Source organism: Protobothrops mucrosquamatus, unplaced genomic scaffold (assembly GCF_001527695.2).
Source record: "Protobothrops mucrosquamatus isolate PMUCROS unplaced genomic scaffold, P.Mucros_1.0 scaffold2064, whole genome shotgun sequence".
Classification (NCBI taxonomy): Eukaryota; Metazoa; Chordata; class Lepidosauria; order Squamata; family Viperidae; genus Protobothrops; species Protobothrops mucrosquamatus.
In genome coordinates, this window is record NW_015388169.1 from 60,695 (window position 1) to 76,551 (window position 15,857).

A 15,857-nucleotide genomic window follows, 5' to 3' on the forward strand; every position below is an offset into this window, starting at 1 on the left:
CAGGCAGACGCTACTTCAGAAAAGCTCACTTTCTAGGCCCCATCAAATGACATTCCTTTGAAGCCTGCCCATCCTGCATCTCTATGACTGCCTCTAGTCTTGACCATATGCAGGATTCTAAAGCTTAAGGTAATGGACAGCACCTGCTTGTGCTGCCAGTTATGCTTCAGTGAGGACAATTAAATTCTTATGAGAACACTTTTCCCAATGTTGTCTTTGCCTCACATGTTCTTTCTGCTTCACAGATTTCTCTACGAGCGCCATGAGCAGTCCAAGCAAGACCTCAAGGGGCTGGAGGAGACCGTTGTAAGCATCCCAAAAGGCAGTGTTCTCTCATCACTGGTGAATAGACTCACATCTATGGCAACAGCATTGGGTACAAGGAGGACTCTGTCATGTGATGGCCACTTTTTAGGACTCCCAGCTGTTGTAAAAAAAAAAAACTGAAAAATTGTCACTTTTTTTTCCTCTTGTGGCCCTTTTTTATTCCATTCCCCTTCCTAGTAAAGTAAATCTGAAGTGATTGTGATTGGCACTATTGCAGAAAGATTTGGAGGCAGAGCTTACTCGCTATTAATCTGTTTCTGCCGTCTTTTGTCTTCCTTGTGAAGCTATGTTAGAAGGGAGTTAAAACTGCTAAAGCACATAGACAGGTTCACCCCATTTTCAGAGTCTCTCTAGAATTACCTAGAGTATATCCTTGTAAAACAACTAATTGCCTCATACGTAGTTTGCACATTAAATGACTTTATCCACAGAAAGCAGCAGTTTATCTCTTTGGGGCTTAATCTGACAAGAGTTGGTTGAACAAGTGACTAATGTAGCTTAAAGAGTTGACATAATATGCTCCCCTTCTGTGACCCAGTTAAATGTGTTTTGTGAATAGAACCAGAGGAAGAGAATGGGAGGCTAAAACATCTTATCTCAACTTGCCTTTCTATGTGTGTGCCCTTCTAGGCCCGTGAACTCCAGACCCTCCACAACCTTCGCAAGCTGTTCGTTCAAGACGTCACGACTCGAGTTAAGAAAGTAGGTAACTCTTGAAACTCATCAAAAACTTGTGAATCTTTGAAACACTTTATCTCTGAAAGGAATTTTTATAAAAACCTCTTAAGCTGGAGACTAGCCATTCTGTCCCCAAATTGCAGGTTGGAGTGAGTTATTGTATTTGCCTAAAGCCACCATCTGAAGTCATTGAAAGGGTGGGATATGATGCGAAAGCAAATCTATGTTGATGTGCCATGTCTCTTAGCTATTATTCTACACTAGCTAGACTCCTTGAAAATCCTCTGATCCAGTAATAACTGTAAAATTAGGTAGTCTTAGTGTGATAGGTTTGGAGCCTCAACCCAATCTTAGGAAACCCTTTGTGCAGGTCAGATGTGTTCTTTCCATTGTAAAGGAAATTCGCTTTCTTCTAATTTCCCCACATGGCAGTTTTGACCCCACATGGCAGTTTTGAATCTTTACTCAAATTAAGGTAGAAAATGGTTTTGTCGAACATTTCTCAATCAAGTTAGATTCAATTCACAGTCATTCCCAATTCTGGAGCCCATACTTGTCATTCCTTATCTTGTATGATCCACATTTTACACTTGGAATTACAGTTCTTTGTGGAGGCAACTAAAGAACAAATTTTGCTGTGGACCAATCCAAATAGTTCTCTTTGGGCTTTCCACTGCTGGCGCCACTGCTGTACTATCTCATGCAGAGAATCTTCCTCTTTTCCCATCTCCTTCACTGCTGCAGAGATAAATATCTTCTTGCTGCTTCTTTCCAGAGTGCGGAGTTGGAACCCGAGGACAGTGGGGGGGCTCATTCCCAGAAACAGAAGATTTCCTTTCTTGAGAACAACCTGGAACAGCTTACAAAAGTTCACAAACAGGTGAGTGGCTGAATGAGAGCCAAGCAACCACAAAGAGGGATGGAGCAGATGGAGAGAATAAGGGCAGCTAGTGAATTCAGTGCTATTTTCCTTCTTATACAGTAGTTAGTCAATTGGATAGGAATCTTTTTCCCTATCTCCATTTTGCAGTCTCCATGTATTGTAGCAGCATTGAATGTGTGTTTGTAAAGCCATTTGGATGCTCTCTCAATTTTTTTCATTCACCTCCTAGGACATGTTCTTAGCTTGCTTTGGAGTTCACATAAGGCGGGATCAATATATTGCTCAGGCCTACTCTCTGACTTTTTCTATAATAAAACTCCTGCCCATTGTCTGTTCCATTTAATATTAAGTTTGCTTAAATCACAGTGGGGAATAGGTGAGCCTGATAGATATTGCCGAATGATAACTCCTGGAATTTATTTCCCGCCTTTATTATTTTTATAAACAATTCAAGACGGTGAACATACTGTACCTAATACTCCTTCCTCCTCCTTGTTTCTCCACAACAATGAAATGGATTGGACTGAGAAAGAGTGACTAACTCAAAATCACACAACCAGCTTTGATACCTAAGGCAGGACTAGAACTCACAGTCTCCTGGTTTCTAGTCTGGTGCCTTAACTGCTGCACCAAATTGGGTAAAAATATGGTCAGCTTTGATCAGCTTTTCTGCAAGGCTGGCTAGAAAATATGGTTTACCAAATTTAGAAGGCAACAGGTTTCTTTTTCCTACTTTTCCATCGAAATAGAGCCCATTGATCCCAAAACTCACAAAGTCTTGGCTTATGCTGAACTGTCTCCTGTTTTCTGCTAATCCATAATAATTTGCCCTTCGTACTGTATCAGTAACCTTGATTATTTGGCAAGAGTTTAAGAGAGAAGAGGTGCATGCTCATTTCTTTTATCACCCCCTGCATGAAGGTGTATTTCTGAGTGTGTAGCAATTCACAAGAATTATAGCATGTAGTTCCATGGATTTTAGGGAATCAAGAATGTATATTTATGTTTAGATAAATTATGCTTATGTACAGAAAGAAGAAATATAACATTGTAAAAAAAACAGAAATCAGTGTGTCAAAATAAGATCTTCTGAGAAAAGGATACGTAGGTAATTCAGTAAGGGTTCCCACAAATTACTGCATGGTGTGCTGTCTGATTATTGCAAGCATTAATGCAAGCATTAAAAGGAAATATTATTAGTCATATAAATAGGGCAGCAGAGGAAAACACTTAGGGAAAAAAACCTAATACATTATCTAACTTGGTGGAATGCATGTGTGTGATTGTGTACATTCATTGGATCTTTACTTATAGCTTCATACATTTTATTTCAGTGATAGATAGGCAGATTAGTGCCCCTGGAAGTTTTACTATGTAACTTAACTATTTACTCGCTTGCTTGGCCTAGATCAGTGACGGCGAAACTTTTAGAGACCGAGTGCCCAAACTGCAACCCAAAACCCACTTATGTATCGTCAGGTGCCGGGTGGGCGTGGCCCATTGGGTGGGCATGGCCCATTGGGTGGGCGTGTCTGCGGTGGTAACGGCAGACTGGGTGGGACTAAAAAGTTCAATCAATCAATTCCAACTTTGCTAGATCTTTTTTTTTCCCATGAGAAGTTGAAATTGATTGATTGATTGAACCTTTTTTTTTTTTTTTGCACATGGTGGCGGAGGCCTAAAGCGAAAAGGTTTTATAAAACCCAGCTGAAGGCCTAGGACTGGGGTGAAGGCGCGCGTGCCCACAGAGAGGGTTTTGGGTGCCACCTGTGGCACGTGTGCCATAGGTTCGCCACCACGGGCCTAGATTAACACTTTGGTCACTAATCTCTCTGGAAGTATACACAGTACCATTGTAAATTAGTTAGAAGTTTAAACATAGATCAAATATAGAGGATTATGGAGATGGTCTTGTATGCAGCAGCCATTAGAAAAAAATTAGCTTAGCTTGGGAAGATGGAGGGGATGGGTGAGGAAGAAGCTCAAGATTGCCCTGCCTTGATTCACTTTGGTATAAGAGGGAGAGAGAAACTCTGTCAGGCTTTCAAGATTCTTTTTTTTTTTTTTTTAAGAAATTTTATTTATTTTTTCCATCATAAAAAACAAACATAAGTAAACACAATAACCAATCAAAAATCCCCCCCCCCGGACTTCCCAAACCTAATCCCAGGATAAAATTCATATAAAAGTAAACAAATACTAATATCTCTAACTCCACAAAGTGTCTTAATCTACAAAAAAAGATAAGAACCATAAGCAAACTTAAGAAAAATCTAAAAGCCTAAATTGTATTCTACCACTCTGTGTTTCTTTTGAATATAAACGATCCATCTTCTCCATATTGATAAAAATTGTTCATTCGAGTGATTCTTCAAATAAACCGAAATCTTTGCCATTTCAGCAAGGTACGAAACTTTCAATCTCCAGTCTCCCATCGTGGGCAGAATTGGGCTCTTCCAATTTTGGGCTATCAACAATCGAGCAGCAGATAAACAGTAAAGCATCAAATTTGTTTCTTTTGCATCTAAATGTTGTACAATACCTAAGAGAAACAACTGTGGAAGGAAAATAATCCTTTTTTTAAAAATCTGCTGTAGGTTCCACCATAATTGTACCCAAAAGGCCTTAATAATCTTACAAGTCCACCACATATGAAAAAAAGTTGCATCTGGATGTCCACACCTCCAACACTTGGATTCATAGTTCGCATAAATACGAGACATAGTTGAAGGGTCCAGGTGCCATCTATAAAACATTTTATAAAAATTCTCACGTAAATTTTGAGCTTGTGTAAACTTCACATTTCTCACCCAGATTAACTCCCAAGTGTCCATAGGTATTGTTTCTCCTATATTTTGAGCCCATTTAATCATACAATCTTTAACTAATTCAGTTTCTGAGTCCAATTCTAATAAAACATTGTATATCCTTTTAATATGCCCTTTGGTACCATCTCTTACTTGCTTCAAAAAAATCCCATCTTCCATAACAAAAATAGTCTTTTTGTCAATTCGCCATCTATCTTGAATTTGTCTGTACAAAAGCCAAGAGAAATTTGGGTTATTTTGCTTCAAAACTTCTATAGATTTTAAACACCAATTGCCACCACCACTCTGGTATAACAAATCTTTATATGTAAGTCCCTCCATCACCACTCCTCTAGTTATAGCTTGAAAAATATGTGATGGTATCACCCAGAGTGGTAGCTTAACATCAAACTTGAAGAAGTATTTTTGCCAAACTCTTAACAATGCAGCCCTTATTATATGATTTCTAAAGGTTTTATCAATTTTTTTCTGCATAAAAAGATAAGCGTGCCATCCAAAATACAAATCCCCTCCTTCAGTGTTCAAAATCCCTTTGTTAGACAAGTTAATCCAATCAGTCATCCACGTTAATGCACAAGAATCGTAATAAAGTGTCAAATTTGGTACTTTAAGTCCTCCACGTTCTCTGGTATCTTGGATAATCTTAAATTTAACTCTCGCCTTCTTGCCTTCCCAGATAAAACGATTCAAATCTCTTTGCCATTCTTTCAAGTTAATTTCATTTTTTAAAATAGGTATCATCTGAAATAAAAAAAGAAATTTAGGTAAAATGTTCATTTTAATGGCCGCTACACGACCCAGCAATGAAAGCTGTAGTTTTTTCCACGATGATAAGTCCTTTTGTACCAATTTCCATAATCTTTCATAATTATTCTGGTAGAGTTTTGCATTGGATGATGACAAAAAAATTCCCAAATATTTAACTTTATTAACCACTTCAAATCCTGACATCTGCATAAGTTGATCTTTATCTCTTACAATCATATTCTTTGTAAGAATTTTAGTCTTATTCACATTAATTTTAAGTCCAGCCACTTTACCATATTGGTGTAATTCTTGCAACAAAAATTCCAATGATTTAATTGGTTGAGTTAACGTAAAAACCAAATCATCAGCAAAATTCAGATTCTGTTATTATAAGGAAGTAGAGTTTCATTACTGAAACTGACCTGACCGGGTAAAAACATTTTACGATACAGGATTTTTAGAGTCCCAGACTTGTGCTCTTTTATTGATGAGTTTTGCTTTCAGAGACCATGAGGAATCCAAAGCCCTGTTGCTGGAATGGAAAGAAAAAAGAGAATTGTCTCTCTCCCATTATAAACAATAGGAGGGACTTTTTAAATGCCAGCTATAAGAATGTAGCAAAGGGAGCAAGAGATATTTGATTCCTGCAGATAAAGGTGGTCCTTGGCTTAAGACCACAATTGAGCCCAAAATTTCTGTTGCTAAGTGAGATATTTGTTAAGTGAATTTTGCCCCATTTTACAACCTTTCTTGACACCTTTGTTAAGTGAATTTCTGCCGTTGTTAAGTTAGTAACACAGTTGTTAAGTGAATCTGGCTTCCCCATGGACTTTGCTCATCAGAAGCTCGCAAAAGGGGATCACATGACACCTGGACACTTACAACCGTCATAAATAAGAGCCAGTTAGCAAGCGTCTGAATTTTGATCACATGACCAGTGGGATGCAGCAATGGTCGTGTGAAAAATGATCAAAAGTACTTTTTCAGTGTCGTTGTAACTTTGAATGGTCACTAAATGAACTGTCATAAGTCGAGGGCTACCTGTATAAAAGCCCTGACCTCTTCCTATACATGTCAAAATTTTAAAAGATTGGCTAATGTTTCTGCAGAGGCCAAAAGAAGGGATCTCAGATCATCTTTCTCTCTCTTCCCAAAGAATTCTCCAACCCCAGGGGAAAGCACTTTTCTCATCCTTGTGATGTTCTTGCAAAGTCTATAGGGGTGCAGTCTTAAATTAAAAGGTAGAAGCAGTATATATGATTGTGATTGTGCTGTTATACCCATTGAGCTGGGAGTAATCCCAGCTTTAGGAAGAATGTAGGATTGTTTCAGAAAGAGGAAATAATTCAGGCCAATGTCTCCACCAAGAGACAGATCATAAGAAGAAGAGCAGCAATAACAACAAAACTTTAAAAGAGCTGAAGACCAAACCTATAATTCCCAAAAGGGAAATGCACTGTTTCGAGAGCCTTATTTTGCTGATAAAATATTGTATTCATTTCGCCTTTCAGGGGAGGCAACAGAAGTGTTTTTTTAAAAATAATGTACTTAGTGCAAGTTTTCCTTCTTTGAAATTTCAACCTCCTTCTCTTGGCCTTAGAACTGGCTTAGGTGGTAGATAGGTGCATGTAAAAATTCACAAACTACCAGTATTCATCTCCCTTTCTTTACTGCCTTTCCAAATAGTGAACATTTTGAAGCTAATGTTGTAAGTTTAACTACATCTATTAAGAAATAGCTCCTTGAAAAATATTGGGGTTTTTTTTTGAGACAGAAATTTCTTGGCATAATTTGTATCCTGTGATAGTTTCAAAACAATAAAGTAAAAAGGATAAGAAAGGCTATCCAGACATTTGTTGTAGCAACAAGAAAGATTCCAAACAGAGTGAAGGAATCATTCACAAATAATTATGTGTCCTTTTTTAAAAAAAAAACCTGAACAGTTTTGAGTGATGAAACACTTGAGAAATATTTATTTAGGTGGAGGCAGAAAACCTGAGGAATATGCAGCTGGAGGATGAGCTCATGAAGTTTGCCTTTTAGTAAGTCCAATCATTGATCCATTGAGTTAGCAGAGGTTAAAAGCAGATACAGCAGTCATACAAAAAGAGTTGGCAGCACGCAACAAAGTGTTCCAAATCCAGTCATAAATGAAAAACAGACGTACAGATCATATCAGAGTGAGACAGTTATAACACATGGCCCGTATAATCAACGCACTGCGATTTTGGGACATAAGGCAACAAGAAGGCAGGTGTTTGAAGATGTTTCAGTGAGTGTTTCTACAGTTACTGGGTCCATCAATGCATGTAACATCTAAGAAGCCTGGCCTCAGAAACTTGCACCCTTGCAGGACTTATTTCTCTGTTCTTTCATACTGCGGCATGGACATATTGCAGGGGGGCGGTCAGTGAATCTTCTTTAGGATTTGAAGAAGTTGGAGAAATGGGATCCAGTTCAGGTTCTGCAGCAGAACTCGGGTCTCTAGGGAGGTTCTATAGCATGGGTGTCAAACTCGCCGCGTCATGTGACATGTCGCGAGGTATTGTGACTTTTTCCCGCATTGCCGGAGCTGGGGTGGGCACGGCTTCCACATGATGCAACCGGCCCACTGGGCCAGCAGTTTGACACCCCTGTATATAGCCTCCTAATAACCGTTTCCTCTTTGTCTGCTTCAGGCTTGGAGCTCTCATCATCCTCTGCAACCTTGTTTACTGAGATGCCAGGGACTCAATTTGGGTTTTCTGCATGCAAAGGAAAAGGTGCATCCACAAATCATGTGTACTCCCCTGCAGCAGATTAAAGAACGGCTCTTCCTTGCTTAGCTTTATTCATCATAAATTACCATTTTTGTCCCGCGGGAACGGTGTCTTCTGGTACAATACAGAAAACACTCCTTAGCAGCTGGCTCAGCAGGAATTACCCAGCTCTCTTATCCTGGCTTTCGATTTCTGTTTCCAGTCAAATTGGTACATCCCTTCTGGTTCCTTTTTCCTTCCCAACAAGCCATGAAACCGTGGTAGCTTTAATTGAAAACCTCACCCTTGTTTCCAAGTGCAATTTGGTGAGATTTTGCAGTTGGTCTTGGGATGTTTCAAGCAATGAATGGAATGAAAACAGCAGGAAACAGAAAGAAGTGAGATGGATATGCATTTCAGGCTTTAGGCCTTTCATTCCCTCATAAAATCATATATTTACTGAAGTGAGGAAATTAGACAAGGTGGCGAAGTAGCAAGGGACTATGTGTGTTTAGAAAGAATGTTGGTAGGTGTTTGCTTATATCCATTCCCTGCACTGCTTCTCATACCCATCACATATGATTTCCATTGCCCTTGTTCTGTTCCCCTCCTCCAATCGTCTCCACTTACTTTAGCTGAGTAAGATGGTAGAAAGACGTTTCTGCCACATCTCATGCCCCAAAGAGAGAACTTTCCTTATTTTCAGATCAGGAAAGGAAGGTACTACTCTGATACCAGCAGCCAGAAGCAATAGACATTGCTGGGGTGTAACTACTTTCTCTCTGGGTTTCCGGAGCAGGGTTTAATTGGGGACTCTGCTGATGTGCTCAGTCATGTCTGTATCCCCCCTTTTCCCATTGCTGCTGTATCCTAGCTGGATCGCTGGGTCTCCAAGGTATCGTACAGCCTCTCTCACATCTTCCTCTGCCTGTTGGGCTGGGCAGGAAATGTTTGCACTTGGTGACCAAATTGGGAGTACAGATATATATTTTTTTTGAGGGGTGTGTGAGATTGATTGGGGAAAAAGGTCAGGTGCCTCTTTCTCACCATTCCACTGCCATGGCAACTCCATCCAGGTTGACCCTTTGCTGCCATGGCAACCACTACCATTGTGGCCTTTGTGTCTGTACAAAGGCCTCATTCTCAGCAACTTCATGTATGTGGTTTCTACTATCCATTCTCTTGCCATGGCAATCCTGACCAAATTGTCCTACACAGCAGCTGTCACAAAAAGAAAAGAAAAAGTTAAAGCTTAGCTGTCCCACATTAAAATCTCAACAGCAATGCTCTTTCCTCCACTACAACGTTAAGTAGATACAAATAAACATCAAAATAGTTAGACGAATTCCAGATAATTTCCCAGTTTGAGGCCATATAGCCTCCTCAGTAACAACTAAAATTCAACTTGTATTGGTTATGCTAGCTGGATCTGATGGGAATTGTAGTCCAACACATCTAGCAGACATAATACAGAAGATTGCCCTACAGTTATCTGGAAAAAATATGGTTCATAAATTCTCACTTTGTGCTTCACCCTCTTTCTGATTTGATATCAATCTCCGAATATGGGAGCTAAATGTTATTATCTCAAACATTTTCTCTCCCTCCCTTGGAGGCTGGGCTGCCCAGTAGTTTTCCTGCCAATTACTATTGTGCTGCTGGCTGCCCCTTGAGTAATTGTTCATCTCAGGCCATTAAGCTGTCACCTCATGTTGCTTACCTACCTGGTGTTTAATTCAAGCTTACATATGGTGAGAGTTAAATGGATCATTGTGAGTCCTCAGCCTTTATCTCCCAACCTTGCATTTCATAAAATGCTCCCATCCCAGCATGGTGCATGGCTTGGATCTGCAGCACTTGGGCAAACACCGGGGCCTGCTTAATGGGAACAAGGGATGGGTGTCACCTGTAAAGGGCAGTGGCTTATCACCAGCATCTGTGACAACTACAGGTTGGCTTTAATATATGTGCAACAGAGAGAACTTCAGTTGGTGTGGTATCTGGGTTATTTTTCTCCATGTGATTATAACCTGGAGCAGTGGCCAATTATGTTAAAAATGTCCCTTTTGAGTGTTTATTGAAATGCCTCCAAGCTCTGCTACTTTTCACTCTGGCATTCCTCAAGGCCAGCTCCATAGGAGTTTTCCATCATGGCATTCAGAAGTAGGGCAAGAGTAAACATAAACCTTATTCTTGCAAATTGAAATGTTGGCTTTGAATATGCCCTTCATATGTTGCCCTGAGGGGCATATTCAGACATCCCTCCAAAATCTATGATAGAAGGAGATAAGATGTTGTATAGCAGTTCCCTTCTTGGGGGAAAAAAATCACACTTCTGAGGTGTGAGATTTCCAGGTAGATCAGATTGGGTAGAATTAGTGCATACTGTGTCTTTTTCTGGATAAGGGCAGAATGCGAGAAACGGAGCAGAACCATCTTGAGATTGGAGGCAAGAGCAAGTGTTTCAGGTCTTGAGGAATGGAGTTGTACCTGCCTTGTCTGCTTCACCTCCCTTACTTTTCTTTCCCTTTCTTGTCAACGTGGGTCCCAGCTGGTTCGTGACAATGCAGATCTGCGTTGTGAGCTTCCTAAACTGGAGAAACGTCTTCGGGCTACGGCTGAGAGAGTTAAGGCCCTGGAGGGTGCACTGAAGGAAGCCAAGGAAGGGGCAATGAAAGACAAGCGCCGCTACCAGCAGGAGGTAGATCGCATCAAGGAAGCGGTGCGCTACAAAAACAGCATGAAGCGCAACCACTCTGCGCAGATTGGTAAGCCAACAGATTCTGTAGATTGAGGGTTAGATCCTGGTGAGCATGGAGAGAGTTCTCCGTGGTAGCAGGTATTTTATTGATAATATGTGTTTTAGGAAGGAGCAGATATCTTTTCTACTTGGCTGAATGTGTACATTCCAGGAAATCATAATGCAGTATTTGGTAACACTGTGCAGTACTTTTGATTCAATTTGGAAAAGGTAGTTTGGAAGATGGGAATATCAATGCTGAATCAATCTGAAACTTGTTAAAGCAATCTTTCATTTTCCACAGACGTTTCTCCTATAGGCACATGATCCTTAACATTTTACAGGTAGTCCTTGACTTAACGACTGTTCATTTAATGACCATTCGAAGGTACAACGACCTCGGAAAGGGTGCTTTACAGTTTGTAAACTGGATGTTGTGAAACATTACATGATCATGGGGTGTGTATGTATGATGTTTCACAACATCCAGTTTACAAACTGTAAAGCACCCTTTCCGAGGTCGTCGTACCTTCAAATGGTCATTACATGAGCAGTTGCAAATGCTTGGGTGCTTGGCAACTTGTTTGCACTTACAACCAGTTGCCAAGTGCCCCATGATCATGTGATCACAACTTGCAATTTTCTGTGCCAGCTTTCCCAGAAAATCCGTAGGAAAGCTGGCAGGGAAGATTGCAGGCTGCTGCCACCTACCACAGAGTTGAGATTCCTTCTGCGCAGGAAGCTCTTTGAGAGCAAAAGGGCGGCCAGCCAGGTGGGAATCTCAACTCTGCATGGAGATGAGATTCCTTCCTCCCCACAACCTGCAGGTGACCTTTGAGAGCAAAAGACCTACTTGCCAAGGGGAAGGGAACTCCTCCAGCAGGATTGGAGCTTGGATCCCAAAAATCCCAGCTCCATTCCTGCAGCCCACTTCAGTAGCACCCTTCCATGCATGGAGGAGAGTTAAACTTTTCCATTGGGGTGGAGAAATAGAACTCAGATCCTGAAAATCCTAGCTCCATGAATTAATTAATAAATTAATGGTGTATGTTTGTGTCTCTCTGTGTCTCTGTGTGTGTACACACACACAGTGACCATACATCCTTTATTATAATGGATAGTCCTTTATTTCAGAAAGCTTTTCTGTAAATTTAATTATTTTCTTGGTTTTGCTCTTGAGCTTTCCTTTGGAAAGAAAAGTTATAAACAAACAATTTTATAATTCTTATGAGTATCTTTCAGATTTCAGATTTATCCCTTTTTCAGTTTGTCCTTTACTCTGCCAAGATAATATGGTTTATACATGACATTTGTTTCTTCTTGCAGCTAAACCAGTGCGACCAGGGCACTATCCAGCTTCATCCCCGACCAATCCTTACGGTGTCCGTAATTCTGATTGCATCAGCTACACCAATAGCCTCTTCCAGAATTATCAAAATGCTTACCTGAATTCTGGCAGCACTGTGCCTGACAGCTAGTGAGTATATTTTACTTCTACTTCCATTACATTGTGCAAACTGTGATTGGTTTAAGTTGTGGTTGGCTTAAGCAAATTTCCGAGATGAATCTATCAGTTTTTCAGGAGGCAACCTGAAGAACATTTTGCTCCATAAGTCAAACTTTAATATGTCATCATTTCATTTGGTTTACATTAAACCTGATCTAAAACATGTCTTGTTTTAGCTATTGGTTGATTGCAAAGAGTAGGCCTAGGCCAACTGTAATTTTTTTGGGGGGGATCTGGACTCTGGAATTCTAAAATAATTTGAATGTACAAGATCCACTATATATTATCATGTGGAAAAGAAGGCATACCAGAAGAATGAATTTGTATTTGCTTGTGTGCTGGCTGGTATAACCTACTTTTTAAAAGATAATCTAGGATACATCAAGTCTGAGCTGGAGATATAAATTACTCAGCAGATCATTACAATCTTCATAAATACACAGGAAAAAAAATAACTGGCATTAATAACAGAACATTTTTATTAACAAAAAAAAAGATTGCTATGTTTGGCTGTATAAGATTTAAATTGGAGAATCAGGTACATGTTCATCCACGTTGAGGATTTCATGAGATGACTATTTTCCAAACTTGCTCTCTTCAGATTAAATATCCTCCCTTGGAATTTAGTACATTTAGTAATTTGAATACAAGATCTCAATAGTCGTCTATTTCCTACATAGTCTTATTTAAAAAGGCTTTTTTAAAATCATTTTGACACACAGATCTTCTCTCCTCACCTTTTAATATCACATTTGGCTTTAGGGTTCCCTCTTTTATTACAGCACGGCTATCGCTAGAAGTTCCCCCTCAGCTGTAAGCTTCAGCACTGAGCCAAGTGGAACAGAACTGAGATAGCTAGATACACATGGTCCTTTTAGCATACAGTACATAACCTATTAATATCCATTCACTGCTTATATATCCCCTTTCTTTTTCCATTCATGCAGCTTTACAAATGCACCTTCCAGCAGTGGAAGCAGCTCTTCAGGTGCCCCTCTGACCTCCTATCAGAAGCTCAATATGGATAATGGTAGGCTATTAGGAAGAAAAATAAATATACTCTTAAGGAGAAGGAGGGTGCCTCTTGCTTTTCTGTTTGCTTAGGCTGGGTTTATCAGCAGCTTGAGATCATTGTGGCCACATTTAAAGGACCCACTTGATGAGGATGTAGTGCAGGAGTCTTCAAACTTGGCCCTTTTATGACTTGTGGACGTCTACTCCCAGAATTCCTCAGCCAGCGTGCCTGGCTGAGGAATTCTGGGAGTTGACATCCACAAGTCATAAAAGGGCCAAGTTTGAAGACCCCTGATGTAGTGTCTTTATAATGAAAGTCTGTTCTCACATTCCTGTTTCTTGGTTTACAGACATGGTTTTGTGTCACAAAACAAACACATGGGATGGGAAAGCTAGAAAGCAAAGAAAATAAACAGAGAGATGGCTATATCGGTAGAAAATACTTCAGATTTGTGATTATCTTGTGCATAAGGTGCTGGTAGGTTTACGTTTAAGTTTCAGCAAGGCACTTTCCAGGCAGAACTGAATACACACACACACACACACACACACACACACACACATATGAATGGCACTGTTTGTCCCTTCAGCATTTGCCCTTCTCTGAACTGTAATGCTGTTTTTTTCTTTCTTTCTTTCCTTGTTCTTCCACTGGACGGGTGCACAGGAAATGCCACAGACATCAATGATAACAGGTGAGAAGCTGTTGCCTAGCCATTGGAACAAACAGTTTTCTTATTTCTTCAGAGTGGTTAGTTCCAGGAATAAGTCATTTAATTTTTTGTATACGAAGTAGAGGGAAAACATTTAGCAGGGAGGGAAGGTTTGAGATACTATGTGTTCCCTTTTCCTCTGCTGTAGAAGTGACCTGCCTTGTGGTGTTGAAGCTGATGAGCAAGCCAAGCTCTTTCCCTTTCACCAGGAGACTGCAGCCAGCTAATAGCTAATATCACCACCTGCCCAGAGCATCTAAACACAACCGTCAGGTACAGTCCATCATATGCGCTCTATTTCACCAACTTTTTATTGCATCTCTTAATATTCCCTCTTCCCAGGGCTCCATCAGACTTGCCCTTCAGCTTCCTCCAACTGGGTAAATATTTTTTGCACTAAGATTTGCTAGATACCTTTTAATCAAAACAAAATAAACTCTGTCCTGCACAAGAGGAATAGGGTGGGTCTTTTTTTTTCCCCTTGCTCCTTCACTACAGAAATCCTATTTGTGAGTTTCCAGGAGTAAGTACTCTGGCTGGCTGTCACCAAATCCGTGGACTTGGTGATTTAACAACACTAATTTTATCTCTGTAAAAACTACTGGTGAATTGCAGAACTAAATGTAGAAAGCTTCCTTCTTAGTACAGTATTTAGCTGGAGAGGAGCTTGTATACTAATATCATTTCTATTGACTTTTCCCTCTTCCCTCTTTTCCTCATCTTGTAGTTTCTAAATGGGATGGAAGCCTCAATCCTGCATGCTGCAGCCGGTTTTCCTTGACTTCTGCTACAATTGGCCCTGTCCTTGTGTCCTGCTCTCTCCGCGTCCTGTATATTTATCAGCTGCTGCTTCACTCTCACTGTTTCTCTGTCTTACTTAACTAGAGAATAATGTATTCCCTTATCTCTTTGGATCCCTGCTCCCTACTTCAGGAGGACTTGTGCCTCTCCTTTCCTGCCTCAGTTGCCTTAAGGGATGGGCTGCTAGGGAAGAACCTAGATGTAGAAGCACCCCTAATGTGCAAACAATTCTTTCCGAAGAGAAAGGGCATAAGGTATTTCCCACATGACGTAATGACCCTTGACCTGCAGTAGAACACCACTAACCCCAATATCTTTAGGTCTTACTGTAAGAATAGAAGTTGAATACCTCCAAGTAGGTAGGCTAGAACTGTTAGTGTATGTGTTTGCTGACTTTCAGATAAGGCCTAGAGCTTTAACATCTAGTTCTTATCCTTTGGAGTAATCCTCAAAGAATATAAAATAGTGGCAGCTAGCTTCACCTTTAAGAGTTTCCCATGATGCTTGAGCCTCAGCCTTTATGGACTTAAATTTCCCATTTTTCTTAGGTCGTCATGGCACTTCAGAAATGGCCTGGAAAGTCTTCTACAGAAAGGAGATCCTGCTAGTCATTTCCGTCAGTTGACACAATGTTAGGAATGCTGCCTATCCTGAGCAGTTATTGTTTCCTCAGTGGGAACAGAAGGTTCCAATGGGTGAGGAGGATCTTATCAGTGGAGACCATAACTCCTCTATGAGCCAGCAACATGGCCTCAGGAATATAAGTTGGCCTCATTTCATTCTGTAAACAGGAAACTAGATAGTAGTTTTGCTTTTGCAGGGCAGACCTGTTGGATTTGACAGGTAATTCTCTAGCAAGTCCTAACCAACCATAACCACTG

General features: G+C 40.3%; 1 protein-coding gene across 1 annotated transcript in view; it reads left to right on the top strand.

Annotated features, from left to right (window-relative positions):
* The window catches only part of KIF5A (kinesin family member 5A), a 59,722-nt gene extending 45,320 nt beyond the window's left edge, over window positions 1-14,402 (top strand). Inside the window, exons 21-29 of the mRNA XM_029285683.1 lie at window positions 246-306; window positions 958-1,029; window positions 1,781-1,885; window positions 9,076-9,096; window positions 10,753-10,969; window positions 12,268-12,418; window positions 13,396-13,478; window positions 14,130-14,157; window positions 14,324-14,402. Of these exons, the coding sequence (XP_029141516.1) occupies window positions 246-306; window positions 958-1,029; window positions 1,781-1,885; window positions 9,076-9,096; window positions 10,753-10,969; window positions 12,268-12,418; window positions 13,396-13,478; window positions 14,130-14,157; window positions 14,324-14,402 (817 nt within the window). The remainder of the gene's footprint in view (window positions 1-245; window positions 307-957; window positions 1,030-1,780; window positions 1,886-9,075; window positions 9,097-10,752; window positions 10,970-12,267; window positions 12,419-13,395; window positions 13,479-14,129; window positions 14,158-14,323) is intronic.
* The last annotated feature ends 1,455 nt before the right edge of the window (window positions 14,403-15,857 follow it).